This window comes from Squalius cephalus (assembly GCF_949319135.1).
Source record: "Squalius cephalus genome assembly, chromosome: 24".
Taxonomy (NCBI): Eukaryota; Metazoa; Chordata; class Actinopteri; order Cypriniformes; family Leuciscidae; genus Squalius; species Squalius cephalus.
Window position 1 is genome coordinate 11,662,326 of NC_137145.1, and position 25,290 is coordinate 11,687,615.

The following is a 25,290-nucleotide window of genomic DNA, read 5'->3' on the forward strand; positions in this document are numbered from 1 at the left end:
GATTTAATGTTTTTGAAACCTTTTTAGAAAAGGCATGTGGTTTGTTCAGTAAAAGGATTTGAACTAGTTTTTCTAGTATTTACTTAGCTGAACTTTAATGTGTGTGTAAATAAATAAATGATTTAATATGGCATCTTGAAGCTGTAATCAAAGGCCTCAGGATTAATAAATAATGTACCAGTAAAATAACCAAGCTTTGTGATATAGCAATATAAATCTTTAGTAAATTCAATATGCATACAAAATAAATGTTTATGTGCATGACATAATAATTGAAAATTCAATGCATAACCGTTAATATATACATATTATTAAATGTAATAATACAGTGTCCAAAGGAAATCACAATTTATTTGACAGTCCAAATTGATTTAATATAAAATTATACCAAAGATGAAGAACAGAAAACATAAGATGTTTATATTTTTGCAGAAATGTTTTTAATTCTGAAAAACACATAAGACAATTTCAAAACACAATCATGGAGCTGGACAGGAAAATATATTTTTAATGTTTTCAAATCAATTCAAATTGGGGGTAGATGTATATATACAATGTTAAATGAAACAGTAGGACAATAAGAAAAGGATTGAGTCCTGGTAATCTTGGCTGACTGTACATGAAGAGCAAAAGTAACAAAATTATAGCTGCAAAATTACAAACTGCTGATTGACAAGCAGAGTCATCATACTGCCATAAATAAGACTGTACCGCTCCCTGTAATCAATCACGTTTCTCCGATGGCTCACTATCTGGATACATTTTCAAGTATGTCTCCACCATGTTGTCCAAATCATGCTTAATGGCAGAGTTGATATAGAACAGGGCCATACTCTTGTTTCTGTGATGCACGGGTGTATCTTCCAGGTATGTTGTCAGTCGTTGTTTCGCAGTACTGCAATTCTCATTTGTCAGAGCAAAGACCGGCAGATTGTACAGGACTTTCAGGAGAGCACACACATTGGGGAAGAACTTCACATCGGACAGCTGAAGCGTCTCATAGATGGTCGATGGCAATACAACATCTTTACCTCCATGCTTCCATTTGATCTTCCAGCAGTGCAACTCGGCAGGAAAGGTGTCCGGGTTCAGCAGGTCATCTTTATAAATGTCTGCACTGGTCTCCTCTGTGGTGTTGAACTTCAACTGTCCCATGATGGCAGGGACAAGTGACAAGGACTTCAAGGCCTTCAGATGATTTTCAGAGAAAAGGTCAGCGAGCTCCTTAATCACATGGGTGACCACAGGAAGGGTGACTTGCTCTTTATAGTAGATTTCAGGTTGGATTTCCTCACCAGACGTTGGTCGTTTTCTGAAGTACAGCCTGGGAACTTTCACCGGGATTTCAAGGGCTGCAGCCAGGTTGACAGCCTCCTCGAACCAGAACTCATGGTAGACCTCGATATTATCGTAAACCTCATTCAGAGAATGCAGAACAGCAGTTAGACTGTTAGATGCGAAGAAGACCTCATTTGTTTGCCCTTGCAGATTCTTACCAAAGGCTCTGGAGAAAGAAAGGGCGTTTTTCAGCACCACTAACGTCATGACAAATTCGAAATCGGCCAATGCCTCGGATATGATGAAGGCGTTGTGCGCCACTTCATCGTTCCATTTGTGATCTTCGTTGTCATGGACGCTATCCATGCAAAGCAGGAGAGACTCCAGGAGGTCAACAGCTACCTCAAATGTATCGTGCTGCTCGGTCCATTTCGAGGAACACGCCTCCTTAAGGACAATGGCTTTGTCTTCATTTCCCTGGTAGTAGATCGAAATAGCACTTTCCAGCTGATTTTGCAACAAGGGCGATTTACTGAAAAATGCATCCAGCTTTTTCAGGGTAGACATGACGAGATGCACTCCTGTGAACGTCATTGTGTTCGCCAGGCAGATGTTCAAGGAGCAATTGGAGCAAGGGGTGAGAACGGCTAATGGGTGTAGCTCAGCTATTCTGGCCACCACCGCTTTGACCTTCGTAGCGGACACACCAGAACACAAATACGCCTGTCCTCTGCAATACTGCATGTCCAGGCCACATTTCTCGGTCACTTCAGCAACAAGCCTCTCGGTGATAGCCTCCACATCACCTTCGAAGAGCAGGAACCCGACGAATTCCTCCCGGAGGCTGTTGGTCTTGTCCACAAAACGTACGAACACTGGGAGATGGCTCTCTCTGCCTATCTCAACCAGGTTGTCTACAACCAAAGAGAAGAAGCGTCCTTCTTTAACATCAGCCAAAAGCTCTTCACGAGTGCAATTTTCCATCACTTCCAGCATCTGCTGCAATTGAGTGGAGGAGCAGTACTCGAGGTTTACAGGCGACCCCTCAAACTTCTTTCTGAGGAATTCGTCGCCTGCGTTGATCCGGTACTCCAACAGTGCCTGGAAGTTGCTGGGAGTGAAGCTTTTGCTTCTGGGTTCTTTGTCAGAGTGCCCATGCAGAGGGATGTTCTGTGTGCCCATCATCACAACAACATCAAACAGAGACTTGAGATACTCTTTATTCAACGTTTCCTCATCAATGACCTGAGGGCTGCTGTCAACCCCATCACCATTTTTGCTCGCACTGATCTCTTTGGTTGTTGTCTCACTATTATCTTTAGTTTCCTCACTTTGGGAGTCCGCTGAAAATGTAAAAACAATATTTGTGTAAATGTAGTAATTATTTTGTATTGTGGAATACATGTACGTCAGTGATGCGCGGGTCAATATATAAACAACCCGCACCCGACCGACGTTTTCAACTAACCCGCCCGCAACTCGGACCGCAAAAAAAAGAAAGAAAATATTGTACCCGACCCGCTTCCTGACCCGCATTTTTTAAAAGTAGTAAATGCTCATCGTAGCGTCATTGGGCCATAGACGTTGGAACTAGGGGTGCGGGGGGGCTCTCCCCCGACTTTCCCAACAAAAATCCTGCCCCCTCTCAGAAAATACATAAAACTGACATTACTGAACTATATGCGTTTAAAAGTAGCCTATTAAAATGGTACAATGGCTTTGCTCAGTTCAACGTGTTGGGAAATCGGCATTTTGTCCTGCGTCAGCATTTATTCAAAAGTTAATAACGCTCAACATTCAAAAGGTAAATAAGGATTTCCCACTTCTCCAACACGTCGCTCGCGAGCTACCAGTAGCTCGTGGCCTGATTGGAGGTAGCTCGCCAAGGGCCATTCACATATCGCGTCTTTTGCGCGCTCAAGTTCGTTATTTCAAATAATTGAAGCATTTTTTCCAGGCGCAGCGAGTCAACATGACGGATGGGGGTGCACCCAAACTACGGGTGTTTTTTTCTTCTCCGTAAATAAATCTAGTAGCAGAGCTACAGCAAGCGTTTTTCGATGGTGGAAATCCATTAGCTCTTAAAACTTCTTTGTCGTTGTGGAGAGCGCAGTGCATGGTTGCATAGCAACGACAGACGCCACGGGAAAATCGGACCGAATTCTACTAAAAGATAAGCTAATGTGCATTGTAAATGTCAGTAATTTATCTTTTTTGACTCATTCTTTTTATAAAAATGATTTAAAGGCTGAAATATGCGAGGTTCATCTTTTTATAAAAACTCTTTTGTCAAAACTTTATTTGAACTTGTACATGTTAGTAGTAGATAACATGTTGCAAGACTCACCTTTAAAATTTGACCCGACCGTCCGCGACCCGAATATCATTAAAAATATTTTTGGATGACTCATAACCGCGGGTAACCGCGGGTGACCGCAGGCACCCGCTCATTTTGGATCAACCCGCGCATCACTGATGTACGTATAAAGAATGTCAAATAGCTATATTACAGCACTACTAAAAAATGAGAACAGTTTTATTTCAAATTGCAGATTTTGCAAGAGAGGTATGTAAATATGTGAGAAAAATTACATTGCAATGCATAGATACAGTGGTGGTCAAAATTGATGGCACCCCTGATAAATATGATAAAAAATGGCTGTAAAAAATAAATCTGCATTGTTTATCCTTTTGATCTTTCATTCAAAAAATTCACAAAAATCTAACCTTTCATTGAAGTAAAAGAATTGAAAGTGGGGGGTAAATCACATTATAAAATAAATGTTTTTCTCCAAATCATATGATTTGGAGAAATTGTTTATTCTGAATCATAAAACAAAGACACAAACAAAACACAAAAGCAACTCACATTTATTCTTCTTCGCTTCAGGGGCATCCTTATTTTCAGTCTGTTAAAGAATTCGGTATGTTTTTAGTAAACCACTCACATTCAGTATTTAGACATAATTGAATTTCAACTTTACTTTGAAATGTAAAGAGACAGGCATAATACAGTACACTATCAACATAGATTAAAACATACTGAGCAACTATTACCTCATTATTTGACCGTTTGAAGGAAGGATTGTCAAATATGGTTGGTACCGCAGTATCCTTCAGTACAGTCCTGAAAGGGCTCTGGGTAATAATCACAATAATGTGCAATGCAATATGTTAGTAATCGCATGCTATTTATTGATGGGAAGTTGTGATGTCAAGCTGTAGCATCCAATAGTTGTACATGCTTTACTAATCTATACAGCAATTTCTAATACTTGTATGATTACTATAAATGCATTTTTTTTGGTAATTTTAGATTTTGAAAAATATTACATTTAAGTGTAACAGCACCTAAAACATACCCTTTCCATTATACATATACAAATTCATGAAATTTTAAAGGTTTTAATAAACTACCACAATAATTACATACTGAGCATGAATTCATAACTTACGGTTTTGGTGATCAAGTTAGGTTCAAAGTGCCTTGCACAAAGTCTGTGGTATTTGTTCAGATGGTCAGGCGTTTTGTCTTTCAGGTCTGAGCGACTGCAGTTTTCCACCCACTTCTTACATCTAGGGAATAAATATGACATGAATGGAGCATCATAGCAGTTAGCCTATTAAGTACAATGATGTAAACATGTAAGACTGTATCTGTGTAATACTGTGATAGGGCATATTTTTGTTTTTACTGTATTACACAATGTTGATTGTGCCTGGCTGCTAATACACAACATTCACACTGAGATCAATAAAGTTCATTCATATATACAGTATGAGTACATTCAATCTGTGTTGTAACAGCCAGTTGGGCTAACATATAGACTTCCCTATCCAATATGAACAATAGAAATGCTGAGTAAATCAGGGCTGTCTGGTGAATAACTCCCAGTTTTGTAATAATACTTTGTGTAAGTTAGTATATAAACACTATTTAATGACAGACTTGCATCTGATCTTTAAGCAAGCTAAGTTAACTAGCTCAGGAGAGCTCTGCATAGTCTGTACTGGTAAATAAATGAAGTTAAATGAAAGTTAAACGCAAAATCCTATCGTCTGGCTAACAAAGAGTAAGATAGATGAGGAAAACGTGTGTAATACCTCTCAGGGTCCCGAGGAAACCTGAAGAACGCCAGCACCGAGTGAGTGCTGTTCCTGGAGCAGTTCAGCGCCGCGCAGAAATTAGGCATCGTGCGTTCACTCTGAGTCGAATCTTAATAGCGAATCCAGTTCATCTGACTCACTGTTATGATATTCCGATCAGAAAGTTTTAAAAATTTAGTTTTATAGACTAATAAAGCGGTAAATTGATCTGCACTCTAGTGCTTTGTGTGGCCTGGAGGAGAAGCGCGTTGGAGTTAGTCTCCGTCCCACAATGCTTTGCTCTCGCAAAGCGAGTTCAAATTTCCAGCCAATCAGAGTGCGCTTACGGGAAGAATTTGGCGGCAGTTAGGGAGGAACCTGAATAAATCAGCTTCGAAAAAAAAAAATGTATGAGCAATTTATAAAGTAACTGCTATCCCAAATGCTATGTCATATAACGTTATTATATGACTTTCAAAAGAAAAAGTCCAGTCACCATTTAATTTCCTTGCATCTCATATAATAAACGTGAATGGTGACTGAAACTCATTCTGCACATCTCTATTTGTAATTTACAGAAGACATGACAGTGTATAAACTACATTTGTCATTTTGAACAAATAAACCCTTTAGTACGTGCATGAGAAATTAAAACCAATATTTCTAGTATGTTAATAATGACACAGGATTTTTTTTTTTTTCAATGAAATATTCTTTATTAAGTTGTTTTAGGTCATAGTAGTGATCAACAGAATGGTTAAATACAGCTGAATGCTCATCTTGCCTTTAAAAAGACATGGTCAGTGTGGGTTGAATTAAATCCTCATTTGAACAAAGTTTAGTTTATTAAAACGATAAATGACTACTGTACGTTCAAAAAACAATTACACATTTAAAAGTGAGAAAATGAACAACTGAACAAATAACAATTGCAGCATCTTAAACATCTTACAAAGAGAAATTACATAAGTGAAAGGCAACACAATCTTTGGTTTGATCATTTTTTGATACTGCCCAAAACAGACCAACCACAAAACAAATCCTGCTTTTTCCAACCGTGTCAATTTTCTCCCCAACAAAAGGAGTGTAGAGTTAAAACGCTTAAAATACAGAAATAGCTCTTTATAAATACACACTGCATGAGCCTTATGTTAGCATAGCATATTTTCACAATAGTGCCTATAAATCTAATTATTGTCCTTAAAACTTAAGCCATTGCAGTTATTAGATTACTCCATGTAGCAGCCAAATGCAACAAACACTTAAATATTAAAATAAAGCATTTTTAATAGTGTCACATAGAATACTTCAAATGTAGGTGTTATGTATGCTACTGTATAAATGTCCAATTTGAAAGTGACATTAGTGTTGTATCAGCTTATCTTGTTTAGCTGCATACTTTTGCAAAGTCTACAGGCTGATCAGGAAGGTCTTCGAGTAGGGCCGGGTTTTTTCTGTAGATGTAGGCACTCGCATCTGCATCGTCCATCTGCACCAGCTCAGCCAATGAGGAGACACAAGTGTCATGGTCGTTCAGCATACCTGGCAGACGAGAGGACTTACGCTGGATTCGTGTTGATCGTCGCACAGGTGTCAGAAACTTTAGGTCTTTGATGGTGCTTTTGCGTCGCGAGCCACTGGCTGGTGCGGTTTCGCAATCGATTCTCTTTTTCACACTAAAAGGGCATAAAGAGAAAACCAAATGAATATTTAAACATCATAAGGCCCGTTCACACTTAGGACAATACCTATAAAGTTTTAATAATCATTCTAATTACCCCAAACTCACCTTTGCAGATATGGTGTCGTCTTCACATTGTATTTCACAATGGAAGCCCCTGCCATCTCTGGAGTGGCACTCCTCATCTCATCATCACTGTCATCTTCACTCTCAAATGGCTTTTTCTCCTTAGGTTCCTGATCATCATCCTCAATCTTTATGCCAGCCTTCTTAGTGTCTTCTGTAATGTCGCTCTCTGAGCTTTCCTCATATCTCAGTTCTTCCTCTTCCAGAATTTCAAACACTTTATCCATTTCGTGCTCCTCCACTTGTCCTTCCATACTTTCCTCTGCCAACGCATCAACTCTTATGCCTGTCGAGGATGGGCAAAAACATGAGAAATTTATGAAAATCACATCGACTACAAATCGGTTTACTCTAGTAATACTATACTAGAATTAATTTGCAATTACTGCATAAAGAATTCACATGAGACTCACCATCTTCGCAGGATGAAGGTATCTCCATTGCCTCCAGTTTATCACACAAGTTTATCACCAACTGCAAAACAGAAATAAGTTATAAAATGACAATACACATGATTGAGTGCATGCATGCATGCATGTATGTGTGTGTGTGACAAATAAGACACTCTTATAATTCTTACCGACTCCATCCTTATCTCTGGGTCGATCGGCAGATCCATGTCACTGTTGTCCAGCAAGTCTAGTGTGGTATTCATAATATTGCTTGCTCCACTAGAATTCACTGGTTTATTGTCGGGGACTTTAATATTATCAGTTTGGTTGTTGGTCTGCAATGCAGGGGTTGGTTTTACAGCCTCAGTTTGGATGACAGGATTAGACTTGGCACCAGTTGGGGCTTTGGCTCTAGTTTTAGGCTGTGGAGCTGGTTTTTGTGAAAAGGTTGCTGACTTTTCTGAGACCGGAGGCCTCTTCAGAGTCTTTCCCTTAGATGCCAGCCACTCTGCAAGCTTTGCTCTGAAAGCAGAATATAAATGAAACATTAGGCAACCACATTAATATATCCTCTACTATCTCTGCACTGTCACACTTGTCTAGCTATAATTGATCGGGTTTTGCATTCAGGATATGACTGAAGTTTCTAAAATAAACAACCGTTCAAAAGTTTGGTGTAATGTTTTTTGAAAGAAGTCTCTTGTGCACACCAAGGCAACATCTACATTTATTTGATCAAAAATAATTACAATTTAAAATAACATTTCAATACATTTTACAATGTAATTAATCCCTATGATAGCTAAGACTCATTTTCAGCAGCCATTTCTCCAGTCTTCAGGGTCACCAGAAGACTTTTATCACCATTTAAAACAGCGCTGCTTGATATTTTTCTGGAAACCATGATATATTTCTATCCGGGTTTATTTGCAATTTTGCATATTACTGTCACTTATGATTCATTTAATGCATCCTTGCTGAATAAAAGTATTAGTTCTTTGTCTTTTTAATTATAATAATCTTACCTTCTTAACTTTTTAATGGCAGTGCATACAACTCACCTTCTCTCTTCAGTGGTATTCATTTGCACTTTGTACTGGCTGATTGTACTAGTGACAGGTTTGTGGACATTCTGTCCAGTGGGGGCTGGTTTGGGTTTCGCCATCTCTTGCTTCTTTGAAGCGCTGGGTCTGATGGCCGAGCGCCCTGTAGCCAGAGGGGCTGGCCTGGGGGGAACACAAACCCGCGGGGCACCTGCTTGAGAGATGGAGCCTGGGACCTTCTGAAGTATCCGATTATGGGAAACTGACTTCTGGACTGGTTTTTCAGTGGCATTCCGCGGGACATCAGAAACAGATTTCGGTCTAGATAAGTTGACTCTGGGTTTAGAGGACGCCGGCAGGGAAGTAACAGACTTGGATCGGACTCTCGGCAAATCAGGTTTTGGAATCACTTTCTTTTCTGTGGTCTTCGCATCACCACTGGGTTTTCTGAAACAGTCTATTTTAGACTGTACCACACGGCCCTTATATGTACCAGGTTTGGATTTCTGAATGGCAGAGACAGTAGAAGGTGGTTTCTGCACTTCTTCCACAAGCTTCCTGTGTCTTACAGTCTGCTGCGTACGGAAGGCCTGGCTTAGTGTGTTGCGCTTAGTAGGATCAGCATCATTAGTTTTGGTCTTCGGTCTAACATCCTTTTCTCTCTCTGTTTTTCCAGGGTTATCCTCCTTAAGATCATTCTTTGACTGAAGAGGTGCCGATTTATTTATCACTCTTTGTTTTGATACAATACTGCAGACTTGTTTTTTTGGGCCACAAACTGGTTTATTGTTCTCCTTGTTATTCTAAATGGAAGTAATAAAAGAGCAAAATTGAGATGCATTCAGACATATTTTACACATGTACATGTGAGAAATAAATGTTCTAAATCTATGAAAGAGCTGGTCTGCTTCACAAAACGCAATGTTACCTTTCTCGTCACCACTGACTCCATTCTGTGTATCAGGGTAAGGACAGTTCTTCAAAGAAGATGATCTTTCCTGCAGAACATCACATTGTTATAATGGTCAAACAAGCAAAACAAGAAAAGATGTCTCAAGTTTACCTGCCTAATAGTTTTTAACATTTCAATATTTCAACTTTGACCCCTCCCCCTCTCAATCTATGTGTGTGTATAAAAGTGTTATTTTAGATTTATATACTAATAAAGTATTTATTAATATTTTAAATTAGCTTTTATTTTTCAATTTATTTTAAGTTTTAGACATTTTGTTGTTCTTGATTAGGCTACACTTTTATTAATAATTATACAATGCATGATTGTTTGGCACTTTTTATAACTGCATTTAAGTAGCTGACAATACCCCAAAAGGCTCCTGCATTAAAAAAAAAAAAAAAAAAAAAAATGCAATACACTGGTCTCAATTCATTAATTATTGAAGTGAATGCTAGATTTGTCAATATTTAAGACAAATATTTGACATGACAGATATATTTTTCTATCTGATGACGCTAGATGCTAACGTTAGGTAAGTTAAGAGAAAACCATAACGTTAGTTTGTTAGAAACAGGTGGTGGTTGCACCCAAACATATGATACCTATAAACATGTTGAACATATTAACTCAAAATAATCAGCGGGCTTCTACCAGTAACGTTAACCTACTAAATAATCAGCAAGGAGTCCCTATTATTCTAACACGTTTCAAAAAGGTCATGGCAATACTCACAAATCAATGCTAACGGTTGACAAAACAACATCTACTTACGTTATCTGAGGCTTCTTCAATCAGTCAGGCAAGACAAGTATACGTATCTCAGATTAAAAAGTGAATTTGAAGAGCATTTATCCTAACATTCAGATACAGAGCACGCTCTTTCAAACAGAGATTTGAGTTCAGCGCGGCGAACTGTCGGATTGGCTTTGGCGATGACCGTTTGTGAGTCACTCTAGCCGACGAAATGTATTGGCTGCTTCTGATCACGTGATAAAAATAGAGTCGGCCCCACCCCTTTTCTGAAAACTGGGTGCTGCCTGTTTTGAACCAAAATAAAATTCCTCTAATAACTGCTCAGTGTTTTGGACGACCGAACCCACTTGACCTAAACTCCAGTCTAATCACATTAATGTTTAATGAAATGTTTAAAAAGATGAGAGGTAAATTGTGTTCATGGTTTTTGCTAGTCAAATAATATACGCGCAAGGACAATGACTTATCCAACATGGTGGATAGTAGCATGTCTTTGAATATATTTATACTACACACCTGCATACCTACAAAATGTACTCGATTAAAAAGTTTGGACGCATTCACAGTTCAATCATTGTCTACTTGTTGTCCACATGGGGCAGAAAAAAATCACATTCAGCCACAAGATGGCAGAAGATTCCACAATCTTGATGCCCTTAACCAGCTCTACGCCGAGTAAAATGTAAAATGTGACTGTAAAATGTGCCTTCATTTCAGTGTGTGATAATGAGTAAATAAGGAGCTTATATGTCTCCAACTGTGACCTCAAATTGCTTCCCTCGAGGTTTCCACTTTAATTAATGCAATATATAATTCATGAGACATTCTGCTGACTGCATGATTATGTATGGTCATTTATGCCCTTTATTCATTTTAAATAAAGAGGGGCAACTAATTTACCTTGTATGTAATTGAGTGTCTGGACTGGACTCATTTCAATATCAAAAAGAAGGTTGGATAACCAAGCATGATCAACATTTTGGTTATTCTGTTTAAGTGGACATGGGCTGTGAAAAGCATTGTTTCCTGTTATGCACAATAAGATTTAAAATGGACATTGACCTACTTAATATCCACTAACATTTACTTATTTATATATATATATATATATATATATATATATATATATATATATATATATATATATATATATATGGAAAAAACTATAATGAAACAGCGTTTACAGTTTCTCACCTTTAAAAATGGAAACATCTGTATGTACCCCTTCAAACTTCACATATAAACATCAAAAACAAAATCAACCATTCCCTGTTTTGTATTTAATCTACACTAACACTAAACCTTGTCACATACTATCAGACAACTTCTGTGAGGGATAATAGAATTGCTACCTCTATGTCTATCACACCGCAGACTGCTCTCTTTTGTTTAAAACGAAATGCATCTTGAGTCTTAAAATCACCATGAAATCAAAATTGACCTTTTATTTTTTTATGGAATATTGCAGTATTTGTTATAAATAATATTATCATGCTATTATTGAATAGATTATATGTGCACATCATTGCTTTAAAAAAAAAAAAAAGTACTCTTTTTTTCTTGTTTGAGAAGCCGTTTCACTCAGATATACGTCACAATAGGGAAGAAAAGACTATGGCAACTTCTTTTTAATGTCGACTTTAAGGCTGGAAAACACAACATGGCTTTTGCCCAGATTTTTGCCCCGAATTACAGTTAATGCTAGTTGCCGAAAATAGCTAGCTGCTGATATTGGGCAGTTGGAGTACAAACGTAGTGTAGTGTATGGGCATTGTGCACAGAATCCGATTCTTTAGCTTCAGACTATGAATACTATGACTATGAAGTCTATATGTTGCATCTCCTAGCAACAAAGGCACATGTTTCTGCATGAGTTTGTTGTGTTCTGAAAAACTTGAATGTCTGGTAGTGCGTGATCCTCAGTCATTTAGTGTATGATGCCTAGTTTTTCTCTGTAACCTTTTACAAAGTCGGCAAGTGTATGTTGCCTACTGCCTATGGTAAAATTTGAACATTTTTTAAGTGTATTCCAGCCTTCCGGTTATCGATTGTTGTGAAATGACCTCAGATAAGTTTGTTATTTCTATTAAGATCCATTCACACTAAGAACGATAACTATAAAGATACTAGAATGCTAAATATTAGTGTCCACACCAGTACACGATAACGTTCTGCTTATTATAGTTTTGTCATCGGCTGCTTTAAATGCTTGCGCTCCTCAAAGTTGAATGGATTCAGATTGGCGTCAGATTTCGATACCACACCAGTCTAAAACAGTGTTGTGAATATGAAATATCTGGCCAAAGGTGAATGTTGTGAATATGAAATATCTGTCTTATTCAAAGACATACCTGAGACAATACAGGTGTAGGAGCAATGGGACATGGACCATAGCGAGAGTAAAGTGTCTATTTAACAAAACTATTGAGGTAAGAAGAAATCACAGAGCAGTGATGAGATGAGCTTAATACATATAGACAGCTTGTTTTCCCTTAAGTCAGCCAGATTCTGCTTGTCTTTGCTGAACAAAGTGATACATTTGTCAAAACTCCACCATGTGTGACATTGATTTTCTGTTGCCTTACATTGACTGCAGCTCTCCACCATTGGCCTGTTCTTCTCACTGACAGGTTTAGCTTAATCAAGGAGGAAACTGTTTGAACCTTTCCTTCACTCAGTCAAGTGTTAAACCAGGGGGAGGTTTGATGAAATGCTGTGATTATCAATAACAGTTCATCTTATTCAGGCAGGCATATGCATTCCTAAAACAACAGCGGACTGCAGCGTGTGTGTGACGGTTTGCTGATGGTGCTAAATGGGAACAGCAGATCGTCAATAACTTCTGATCAGCCTTTAGATCTCCCTGCAGTGGATCCCTGCAGTTTCACATTCCAGCGGCGAATTCTCCAGCACTGCATCTCCCTGTCGGAAATTAACACTAGGCAATCCATCATTCGAAAAGAGAAAGATACATGCAGGTTAAAAATACACGGATCATGCAGATAAGAAATTACGTTTACTGAGTCTCTGTTTAAGGTTAAAATAAAAGGCATTAAAAACACAAATGCACTAACATGAATGATTTATGCTCAACAACCGAGTTTAAATCTCAGTATTTATTTACAAATACAGTGAAATATAATGGACATTTATGCATGTGATATATAAAAGTTGTAAATAACAGACAAATATATCAGACGATATATTGTCAAACATACAATTAGCAAATACACAGACTGTTTGAGATGTATATTGTTGCAGCGGAGACATTTAAGTCAATAACAGGACATGATTGAATGCATAATATAGAATAGGTTAGCATAATATCACAATGTACTAAAACGCAACAACTTAAGCCACCAAGAATACTGTTCTTACACAAACACAACAGATAAATGAGAGTAATACAGTAAGTCCTTTTCAACTACAAAGGTCAAAAGTCAATAGGTCATTTGACATATTTCTTTTTGATCACTTCAAATGCAAAAGATTCCAATGCAGGTCAAAGGTCAGTCACAGAAAAAATCTCAAGAGGGAACTGCCGTGGAAAGGTGAACGTTCAGTCATGTCTCCTTGTATATGATAAGTGTTAGGGAAGCGGACTGGATGTACAAGCCCTCTGAATCAGAGAATGAAAGTCATGCCCGTGTGTGGTGTTCATATAGTTTCCTCTACTGTTGTTTTGTCTTCCACATGTTTAGTAAGGGTAGTGTTTCTGTTTCTTCCCTGCGAAACATGCCATCCACGTGCACAACAGCATGGCCAGCACAGCACCAGCCCCGGTGCAGTAATAAGCCCATCCGATCTCACAAGAACCTGGAAGAAACATAAACCACATATTCAAAAGTTGGCCTACCTATTTTTAAACAAAAATAAAATGTTTTCATGTATTTTAAACATGATACAGAATTTTTTTACTTTAATAATTTGTTATATTTGTGGAAATTTGATTTTGCGCACACATACACACACACACACACACACACACACACACACACACACACACACACACACACACATATATATATATATAGAATGTGCAAAATCTAAATTTTAAATATTTGGGGTTGGTGAGATACATTTATCAAGCTGCATTTATCAAAAATACAGTAAAAACAGTAATATTGTCAAAAGGTATTACAATTTAAAATAACTGTTTTCTCTTTTAATATATTTTTAAATGTAATTTATTTCTGTGATCAAAGCTGAATTTTCAGCATCATTACTTAAGTCTTCAGTGTCGCTTGATCCTTCAGAAATCATTGTAATATGAGGATTTGGTGCTTAAGAAACATTTATTATTATTATCAATGTTGAAAACCTTTGTGCTGCTAAATATTTTTATGGAAAAAAAGTTCAAAAGAACAGCATTTATTTGAACATTATAAATGTCTTACTGTCACTCTTGATCAATTTAATAAATTCTTGCTGAAAAAAAGTATTAAGTTCTTAAAAAAAAATCTTCCTGATGCCAAAATTTTAAATGGTAGTGTACATAAATTGTAATAAGTCTCATATAATGTAGACTGATATCTAATATTTAAAAATTTCAATATCGGTACACCCCTACTTTGCCATATAGGCCTAAATTATAATGTGAAATTTTGCGTCTCAATATTTATACCAACGTACCAAGATCGAACTGGTCAGAACTGTTGCTGCAAGTCTGTCTGACCTCTTCACTGTCCCATCCTAAAGGATACAGGGCACATCCAGATCCGATCAGCAGCCCTGCAGAGAGAAAAAACACACAATGAATGCAAAGAGACCCAAACGTACACAAGTATTAGAACTTTAAGACATGACTAAGAGCTCACATAGTTCCCCGCTGTGAGGAGAAGAGCGTGATATCTCCTGAAAAATAGATGATAGCCATGAAAGCCATGATAGCTTCACGCATTTTGTCATCGGTCTGAAAAGCTATTATTTGTTTTACTGCAAACAACGCAGGATCATTAGCTTGTTTTTTTCCCCCATTTGACACAGATACTCTATCACACGCAAATGCAAACACACACCTCCGCAGAGACTATAAAGCACAAATCTTGTTTTCATCTAGGCTCAAGATCCAAACAGCCATGAAAATATGATAATGAATGCAGCAAGTAGCTTATTTATAAACAAGCTTCTTGGGAATTATTTCATATTTCCCCTTTTATGTTCTCACCAATTCAGCAAAAATAAACAGGCATGTAATTCCCACCAGAAATATATAAAACTGTAGTTTCACTGTGGCACCTCCTCTCTAAATCCCTACCAGAATGTTTCCTAATAAAAAAAGAACTGCAAACCATGTGCCTTCATCTATTTCAATGCCAGGCTCTTTTCTCAGTGGTGAATATATATACATATATATATATATATATATATATATATATATATATATATATATATATATATATATATATATATATATATATATATAGAAAGAGAGAGAGAGAGAGAGAGAGAGAGAGAGAGAGAGAGAGAGAGAGAAATTACATGTAAATAAGTAGATATACAGTGACTTTGCCTTGTCTAACCGTGTGCATGGAACATATTTAGCAGTTAGTGCCGTTGTGTGCATACTATGTGTGCCATGTAATGTTTGGTTCTCTTTGTGTCTGCTTACAAATGATGGGTGTGTGATAGTCTCAAGTTGTCTGTGCAGAGTAGTTTTGGCCTGAGTCTGAGATAATGAAAGGACAGAGGACTGAACACAAAGAACACTCCCACACTGCCGTGCAAGCTAAATCCCACTAACAAAGACACTTTCATTTATACTTACTTTGATGTCATGGATATTCTTTGATATAAAAAAGTCAAGAATACAACATTATTATTCCAGTTCTATAGGAATCGCTCCTTGTTATACGTTTCAAAACTTGTCTATGTCTTTAAAATTCTTCAAATGTCTTCTTTTCCCTGCATCCATTCAAGCAGGCCTGAAAATCCATTACACTGAGTCAGGCACTTATAAAAATGACATTCTACTTCAAAGTTCAAAACGACAAAGGAATACAGAGAGAAGGGAAATAACCTTTTACGTGCTTCACTTTCCTGTATCCTGCAATCAGAGAAGTTATGAGCGAGTAATCGATAAGTCGATATTGGGCAAGTTTATTATGTGGATGTGAGAGCATGAGAAGAATGCCAACTTATGCAGAAATTAACTTTATGGATTGCAGCGGCATACTCATTTCACTCGCTGGCATGTGGTTGAGTACGTATTGTAAGGTTGCGAGTACAGCAGTTCTCCTTGACAAAACCAAGACAAAAATGGACTGTTGCAGTACTGTGAAACGAGGAGGTCCTTTGGTCACAGAAAGGTTGAGGAAAAATTGACAGTGATAAAGTGAATAAGAGGGACGGAGAGCTGCACACTCAGAATATGAAAAAAACAGCTTATTGGCCTGCAATGGGCTTCTGGTTGCACTGTGTTTTCAAAGTCATATTACCACTAGCATTGGGAAAGTTCTTAAAAAGTTATAAATATACATGCCTTATTCGGAAAAGCACAGAAAATGAATAGAGCATTCTACGGAGCCCCTAAAAGGACATAATTTGGCTTGCTAAGGTAGGTTACATTACATTAATTGCCCAGGTAGAGGATTTGATGTGCAACAGGTCTTGAGCGTCATTGACAAATATATTATCTTATAAAATGTGTGGTCAGAACAGCCACAGAGTACGTGATCGCGAATTCGAAATCGAAATCGAAAGTGAAAAGCGTGTGCACATTACAAAGCGATTTTGGTTACACTTTATTTGAGTGTGTCCCTGTTACAGTGTAATTATACATTTAAGTACTGAGTAATAGTAATTAACTACGTTTACTTACAATAGGCTTTGGTTTAGGGTTGGTTGAATACAATTATGCCTAATTTATGGTTATTACTAGAGTAAATACATGTAACGTGTAACAAGGACACATTAAAATAAAGTGTTACCACAATTTCAATACCCTGCATATTGATTACGGCTCCGATGCCCGCAAATTATATACAATATGTGACCCTGAATCACAAAACCAGTCACAAGTAGCACAGGTATATTTGTGGCAATAGCCAACAATACATTGTATGTGTCAAAATTATCGATTTTTCTTTTATGCCAAAAATCATTAGGATATTAAGTAAAGATCACTTTCCATGAAGATATTTTGTAAATTTCCTACCGTAAATATATAAAACATTTATTTTTGTGAGTGAATGCAGCACAATTGCGTAGAACTTTAAAGGCGATTTTCTCAATATTTTGATTTTTTTGCACACTCAGATTCCAGATTTTCAAATAGTTGTATCTCAACCAAATATTCTCCTATCCTAACAAACCATACATCAATGGAAAGCTTACTTATTCAGCTTTCAAATATACATCTCAATTTAAAAAAATTGACCCATGTGACTGGTTTTGTGGTCCAGGGTCACATATAATTACCCAACTATATAATTATGCGAGACGCAAAACCATTGAAATATACTTTTTCCTCCCATCTCATATTTTTTCTATTACCATGTCCCTTTAGGGGTTCCGTAGAATGTGTTATTTCCTTTCCGAATTTTGTATTCGGCTTGAGGCACACCCTTAGTGCATACTAACAAAAGTTCATTTTAATCGAAGAGTGTGCAGTAAAATATAAAAGTGCTCAAGAAAACTACATACAAAACAGTATGCACTAAGCAATGCTTACTACAAATATGTACTACACAACTAGACACTATGCACTACAAAACAAGTATGCAGTAGAATTCACTACAAAAATTTACAACACAACAAGACTAAACCAGACACTATGCATTACAAATGTAGCATATGATAAGTAGAATGCGAAACAAAAATAGTATGCATTGCACTAAGTCTAAATCTGCATAAAAACTAAATCACTTGGTAGAGTGCATGACATTGTGTGCAAAGCTGACTAGTTGCAGTTGTACATGTGAGTAATGTATACTGGATCTGAACAGAAAGCACAAAAAAAATGTTTTAATCTAAGGAACAAAGTGAAGAAAACAGTGAAGAGTTTGAATCATTAGATAATGATCTCATGAAATGGCATGTGTGTGTTTACTTCATATGTGTTTGAATAACAGGATGAAAAGGAAAACCATTATGTGTACTGGGCAAAGTCTTATCTGTAGCTGCCATACATTTGGAGGAAATCAAGTATAAAGATGCATGTGAGAGAGAAGCATAGGAGAAAAGAATCCTGCATAGCAGACACTACTTCTGAGCATCTCGTCTCTAAGGATTCTCATGTTGCTCACATATAAAGATCAAGCTCTAACCTGAAACCCATAATCCTGTTTTAAACCCTCATCTAAACACAATACTCAGCCTGCATAGAGAGTGGCAGGGTTTTGAATTTTCATTCAGTCCACAAAAACAACAACTTCAATCTTCTAACTCTCATGTCACATGTGTTGCCAATACTTGAGCTTTCAGAACCCTGAAATAGAATGAGTATATAGGATTATATCAAATGGATTAGTATTAAGTATTAAGTTTTCTTTTCCATAATTTATATAATTTAATTATTCCATCAAAAGGTGTGAATTTAACTTGTGCGCAAAATTGGAATTTCACATAAAACATTTGTGAATAAAGCACATTTGTATCCCATGTATTCAAGAGAACAAAATATTCACTTCCTGGGAAATTTGGGACTTTGGGACTCACTTCCTGGGACTTTGTACACCGACGCATGTATCATTCCTATTTTGCACCCGACGCACAGTGGACTTTTCTCTCCACAGACGCACGTCGATAAATTAGGGAATGAACTTGCGCTCCCAGGGGCGGTTCAGCGAAAAGAGGAGGCATGTTCCGGCACAAATGTTCCCAACTTCCCTGGTGCTATTTTGCAGTTTCAGAAAACAAAAACATAGTCTTAAGTCAGTGGCGCGTTATTCAGATGCTATTTTTAGGGCTCATGCTTGGCCATAATGTAGCGTGTGCACAACGCGCTTACACTTTGCTTCTCTCATCTACACAGACACAGCAGTTCCAATTAGTGCAAACCATACATAATTACAAGGAAAAATATTACCACACAAGGGAAATCATTGTGGTGTCCATGAAGATGTGAAAAAATAGGCATAAATCTAGCTTACACATTTACCCAAATTATTCAGGCTAACTGTAATAATGACAGATCAAACCTGTTTGACCAATAGTGGAAAGACACAGGTATATAAGGACACCTGACAAAGTGTCTTTTTACGGCCCTGACAAGAACGTCGGTCTCCTTGGCTGTGAACCGCTCCTGGCGTGCGCCTGGCAAATCCGCCATTATAATAGCAATCCGCCATGGAACAAGCGCGCCTGCTTTTAAAGGGAATGTGAGATGACGCTCTGATTGGTTTATTGCACGTTACGCCCAAACCACACCTATGAGTAATGTAGCTACATCAGACCAACCCATTTAAGATTTGAGATCCACGATCCGCCCACAAAGTTACTTGCGTTTCGCGTTTGACTTGCGTTTCAGATCGTTAAAATAGGGCCCTACGTCTTCTTATTGGATAAAAAACGTATCCGCCTCAACTGAGAGCCTACATTTTTTATACACAATTTTAGAATTTATGCTCATCTTGGCATTTCAATACATGCTTTTTTATGCGATATCCCAAAATGCACAGAAAAATAGGTGGATGGAAAATAGGTACATAGCTACTGATAAAGAGTGTAGAAATTTATTAGAGAATAACAATAATAAAATATATAACCAAAATTTGTAATTTTAAAAATGTATTATAAACCACAATAACAATCTATAAAACTAACAAAGAAAAAAATATACACAGATATTTCATAGCATAGTAAAAAAAAAAAAAAAAAAAATCTAACATTAACTTGCACCCCTGCTTGGGGAAAACAATGGAATTGGTTGTTTTCTAGAGGTGATAAGTAATAACTAGTTTTTGTGCAACACACACAGCAGATGGTCTATTGTCAACTCTACAGTGCTCACACAGCCTGACAACACCTCAGGAAATGAGAGCGCCAACACAGGGACAGCTGAGACAACTGTCTTATCACTAAAAGCAACACCTCTGATTGCTACTTACGCAAGCTCTCTTCAGTGAGTGCGCATAGATAGGACCTTCATACAGTATCTGTACCAAGTGTTTTCCACTGGGAACAATACATGCTGTGGAGGAAGGGACAGCATAATCTAAAAGGAATGACTTGAACTTCAAATTTCACTTACAATCCCGAAGATCTGCTGTCGGGAACGCGTGGGTATCAGTCACTCATGGATACAGTAAACACTCCAGCCCACAATGATAAGACATATCTCTTATCCTGACAGCAGACAACAGTCTCAAAACATTCCACTTTCATCTCCACTGCAATCACTCACCCCATCCTCTCTGTCGATTCAAAGACTTTAGTAAAAAAAAGAGAGAGGATATCACATCAAATAAATATGGACATTTGGCCAAGAACCAATAATAATAATAATAAAATAATATTTTCAACCCTGTGGCCTTGCTAATCAAACTATGACCCTTAGTGCAAAACAAAAATCCTATTCCAAAAGTCCATTTCATAATTAAAAAAGCCCCCTAATCAATCAATCAATCAATCAATCAATCAACTAATAATAATGATAATGAATAATGTTATTTTTACTTTTGAATTATTATTATTTTTATTTTTTTAAAGGTATACCATGAAACTTTCTACAAAGGTCAATACATAATCAATCCTTCTTCCAAAATGTGTTTTTGTCTTACCCTGATTCACTGTGGTAATCCTATTATAAGTGTTTATATTTTAGACCTGAAGGAATGGTTTTTGCAGGAAATTGCTCACATACATCCCTCGCCTGTGTCTCGTCATATCCATAAATCGAGAAAAGTTGCTCCAGCTATTTTGATGCATGTATAGAGTGGAAGTGACATAGGTTAGTTGTCACAATGAGCGAGAAAGGTTGAACTGGACATGCTAATTCTTGAACCTCCGGGGAATCACCTGTTTAAAAAAATAGGAGCCAAACAACCAAAACAATGTTCTTCCGCAAAATGCATGCGGTTCTGTTTTTTAACCACTAGAGGGCCAAAAGTTACATAGTGGACCTTTAAGAAATATGCTTTCATTTTTCTTTAAATTTGTAACCAGTGTGTAATTCCATAATAAAGTCAATCTTTCTCAAACAAAAATACTTATTTAGTCAAATTATGCCACATGCTAGCCAAGGTTAAAAATCTACGTAGAACTTGTGACCTTGAAAGTCATCTGCAAATCTAAAGTTTGTGTGAAGTGTCTTCAGAAGAACTCAGTCTTCAAATGTTTGATAATACCACTATCATAGATCAAGCTCCGCCCTTTCCATACAGTTTGGCACCGGGTAGACGAACAATGTCAGACATTTAGAATCTCACTTTGATGTCGGCATAAATCTGCCCTTCTTTATTAAAAAGTCTTGGCAGGCTGCGACCGCTTCGATTGAGAACAAAACCCAGCCGGTCCTCATTCTAATGTTGAAAGCCATTCCTCAGAACTGGAGTGTGCTGTCCTGACATAACCATCATTTTCGAGGAAGGGAGGCATTCATACAGTGCTAGTCGGTCTTATAGGCTTTGGGATATTTTATCATAGCTCTTTCATGAACTGGATATCTGGCTCCATGCCTGCCCTGCACTCTTGCTCTCTCCTGCCCTCCCACTTCCATTCCCTCTGCTTCTCAAAAAAATAAGCATCTCCAAGACTGGGGAGGAAGAAGAATTGTGTTATGCTGACTTAAAGATGAGCCTCTCTGTCTGATCATTTGTTAAGTGCCCAGATATACTTTGGACTGCATACTGGACTCGACAATCCTCTTTCATATTGATAAATATCTCTGCTGACTTGAAGATACAGCCTTATGTATTTACTCTGTAGCTAATGCAAGCATCACGTTTACCATTGCTTATACTTTGGGTTAGTGGTTCGAACCACTAATTATTATTATTATTATTATTAACACTAAGTGTTATTTATGATTATTATGTATATAAGGATTTATAGGATTTATTAATATTTTATTAATATTCATATAATTAATAATATGAATAGAATTCAAATTATATCTAGGTTTCCTTTTAATTTTAGTTTGCTTTTGTACTTTTATGTGCTTTTGTCATTTTTATTAGTTTTTTGTTTTTTAAATATTTAAGTTTAAGTTTTTCATCTAATAGTTTATTTTATTTCAGCTTCAACTAATGAAAACTATAGATTAGTTAATAACACTGGTTTAAACCAACCAGTAACCAAAGTATTACATTTCAACAACATACTGAATGATTATAATAATTGAATATTCTAATAATGAAATGAATCTGCAGTCACATTTGCGAAAATAGCCAATGTCCAAAAGCTTGCAAATCTTGCAATCTGATCCATTCCTCTAAGCCATAACATGTTTCTCATAAATTATTTTATTAAAATGATTTGTATTATTGTCCAATTATTGTCTAAACTCTAATCTTGTTTTTACAATAGGTAATTGGTCAGTGTAACAAAGTTATTTCAGAAGACTTTAATGACTTCTGAAGGGTTCAAACTCAGCAGCTGCAAAAGCAGCCTGACATTTAGCAATGCTACTGTTGCCTCTCTCAGGAAAGAGTGTCAGGTCAAAGATGAAAGGCCATGACAAACGGGTCAACGTGAGGTCTGCAAGTTTAGACAAAGTCCTCTAATGTTCTCATGAGCAAGCACTTCTGAGGTTTGATGCGGCTCCAGGCCGGGTGCCACTTTAATCAGCAAAGCCTACTGAGGAACACAAGAAGACATGTTGTAGAACATTTCGATTGTTTTTGCCTATGTAATGAAAGTCGGTGGGGTCCAAAACAACTTTTAACCCCAGTGACTTTCATTGTAAGGACAAAAAAAAGACATTTTCCAAAATATCTTCTTTCATGTTGTCATACAGGTTTGGCATAACAGAATTTTCATTCCTGCATGCTATCCATTTAATGACCAAATACAAAAGATTTGCAATCACATTGCAATGTTGCCTACGTTTATTTTGCCACAAATTATTAGGAATATAATTTGGTGGACTACAACAACTCTCCCTGGCTAATGAAACAGACCTATAACAGAGGCAGTTCTTGGCTTTAGTGTCACTCATTTAGATGAAAAACTCATGAAAATGGAGCCCTGAAGGCTTCATATGACCAACCTTGGTCTCCCATGTTCATGCATCCACTCCTGTCACTGTTAACATCAGTGTGTGACATCTTGGCTGGAAGATCTGATCACAGATGGCTCCATTATGGCAGCATATGGTGGAAGATCATATCCACACAGACCAAAGCCAATTCTAACCTAAAATTAACAGCCTTTTGAGAATGACACAACATTTCTATTCCACACCATCTTCCTGTTAAATATTACAGAACGAGTCTTCGTTTCAAGTTTGGTCAGTCCAATCGAGCAGCTCCTTCCACAGATTATTTGCTTTAAACTGAAAATTGTGTCATCATCTTTCTAACCTCAAATCACTTCAAATTCATTTGACTTTAAACCAGTCGATCTCCTCAAACCCTAAAGGAAATAATATTTTGCTCATATTTGCTTCAGAAAATATGCATTTTGATTATTCTACCAAGTATTTTCTGAAGGCAGAGGACTTTCCCAGACCACCCATAAACTCTTGAACAGGATTTATGATTAAGGATTAAATAGGGGAAACTAAGGCATTGTTGTCCTAACCCGCACACTAACTGGGTGTTTTGAGACAAGAAAGCAGAAAGTCTTTCTTAAACAGGTTACGATCTGAAGTGCTTCTAGAGTCTTGCTTTCAACACCCCACTGATTTCACTAGCTTCAACATAACGTTCTTGCAGATGTTGAGTGTTGATTTTCTTTTTAACCCTAGAGAGAATGGAAAGTTTATTGAGTTTGGTTGAAGTCAACATTGGAAACATCTGGATGCAGTTACAACACAGTGCATTCCCACACAGAGGAGAAGACGTCATTCAGGAATCAGCAGGAGAGAGTTGAGAAAAAGAACCGATGGGAGGAACCTTCCCAAAAGACCCACAACTTCTATCAATACCAGATGTTAAATGACAGTCGCAAGGTTCTCAGAAAAAGAACAGAGTTCCATTGTTCTAGAAGAAGCTCTTAGAAGTGTAATAAATAAATAAATAGATAAACTGTATATAAATAAACTTCACTCATTACCCATGAAGCTTGTATGTTAAAGGAATAGTTCACCCAAAAATAACAGTTCTGGCATCATTTACTGAATGTATTTGTATTGTTACAAACTTGTAATGTACAAATGTTGAACATAAAAGATATTGTTAATAAAATTCATAAAATAATGTTTTTGCCCATACAATGAAAGTCAAGGGGATCCAAAACAACTTTGGACTCCATCGACTTTTACAATATAAACACACACACAAAATAATAAATAATGATGGAATACAATTTTTCAGGCTCCAATTACCAAACAGAATTGCAAAAAATTAATGACTGTTTCTATTATTGGTCAGCCAAACAAATAGCTCCACCCCAAACTCATGCCATTGATTGAGCCAACGTTTCTGTTGTCGCAGGTTGGACAGCACAAACAAACAATGCAATGTTTTGAATTTGCCAGTTCACACTTTTATTGTGGGAATCAACCTATACATTGCTTACTTAAAGCGATCTCTACATATCAAGATGGTATTTTAATACTTTTTTAATACCTTAAATGCAAGTCCACATTTAATTCAAATCTAATTCAGTACACTTTAAATGATCCCTGCCTTTTAATTTGTTAAAATGAGATTTTAATAGCTCACATGTAAGGTTTCTGCCATGCAAAAAAAGTATGGACCCTTTTAATATCTTCTCCCTTTCAAGATGTGATTTAATATAGAAAAGGAGCTTTGATCATGGAAGAGCAGTGGAGCAGGAATCTGAAGGGTAAAAAGAGAAGGGAACGAATGACATCAAAGAGTTATGGAAAACATGTAAAGGTGGATAGGAGGTGTGAAAAATCACTCCCAG

At 37.1% G+C, this 25,290-nt stretch overlaps 3 protein-coding genes across 3 annotated transcripts in view; all 3 read right to left on the reverse strand.

The window, feature by feature from the left end:
* Window positions 1–428: 428 nt before the first annotated feature.
* thap12a (THAP domain containing 12a) lies at window positions 429–5,671 on the reverse strand. Its single transcript, XM_079862349.1, has 5 exons — window positions 5,383–5,671; window positions 4,734–4,854; window positions 4,336–4,416; window positions 4,148–4,187; window positions 429–2,621 (listed from the first exon to the last, which is right to left on the reverse strand). The coding sequence occupies exons 1-5, from the start codon at window positions 5,469–5,471 to the stop codon at window positions 724–726; spliced, it is 2,229 nt and encodes a 742-aa protein (XP_079718475.1). The 5' UTR covers window positions 5,472–5,671; the 3' UTR covers window positions 429–723.
* A 394-nt stretch (window positions 5,672–6,065) lies between these two features.
* LOC307152784 (cytoskeleton-associated protein 2) lies at window positions 6,066–10,462 on the reverse strand. The gene is made up of 7 exons (XM_079861711.1): window positions 10,333–10,462; window positions 9,535–9,604; window positions 8,625–9,409; window positions 7,752–8,085; window positions 7,585–7,645; window positions 7,154–7,457; window positions 6,066–7,040 (listed from the first exon to the last, which is right to left on the reverse strand). Exons 2-7 carry the CDS (start codon window positions 9,556–9,558, stop codon window positions 6,752–6,754), a joined length of 1,797 nt encoding a protein of 598 aa, XP_079717837.1. The 5' UTR covers window positions 9,559–9,604; window positions 10,333–10,462; the 3' UTR covers window positions 6,066–6,751.
* Window positions 10,463–13,312: 2,850 nt separating this feature from the next.
* Window positions 13,313–25,290, reverse strand: part of lhfpl6 (LHFPL tetraspan subfamily member 6) — a 28,488-nt gene continuing 16,510 nt past the window's right edge. The window contains exons 3-4 of the mRNA XM_079860819.1: window positions 14,947–15,045; window positions 13,313–14,130 (exon numbers count right to left, since the gene is read on the reverse strand). Coding sequence (XP_079716945.1) covers window positions 14,012–14,130; window positions 14,947–15,045 — 218 coding nt within the window. The 3' untranslated portion in view covers window positions 13,313–14,011. The remainder of the gene's footprint in view (window positions 14,131–14,946; window positions 15,046–25,290) is intronic.

Bases quoted from the DNA above. Each gene is read 5' to 3' on its own strand.
- LOC307152784 (XM_079861711.1), bottom strand. From the start codon at position 9,558: ATGGAGTCAGTGGTGACGAGAAAG. The intron at 8,086-8,624 runs GTGAGTTGTATG...TTCTGCTTTCAG, and splicing joins AATACCACTGAAGAGAGAAG to AGCAAAGCTTGCAGAGTGGC. The intron at 7,646-7,751 runs GTAAGAATTATA...TCTGTTTTGCAG, and splicing joins CAGAGATAAGGATGGAGTCG to TTGGTGATAAACTTGTGTGA.
- thap12a (XM_079862349.1), bottom strand. From the start codon at position 5,471: ATGCCTAATTTCTGCGCGGCGCTGAACTGCTCCAGGAACAGCACTCAC. The intron at 4,855-5,382 runs GTATTACACACG...TTTATTCCCTAG, and splicing joins TTTCCTCGGGACCCTGAGAG to ATGTAAGAAGTGGGTGGAAA. The intron at 4,188-4,335 runs GTAATAGTTGCT...ATTCTTTAACAG, and splicing joins TCAAACGGTCAAATAATGAG to ACTGAAAATAAGGATGCCCC.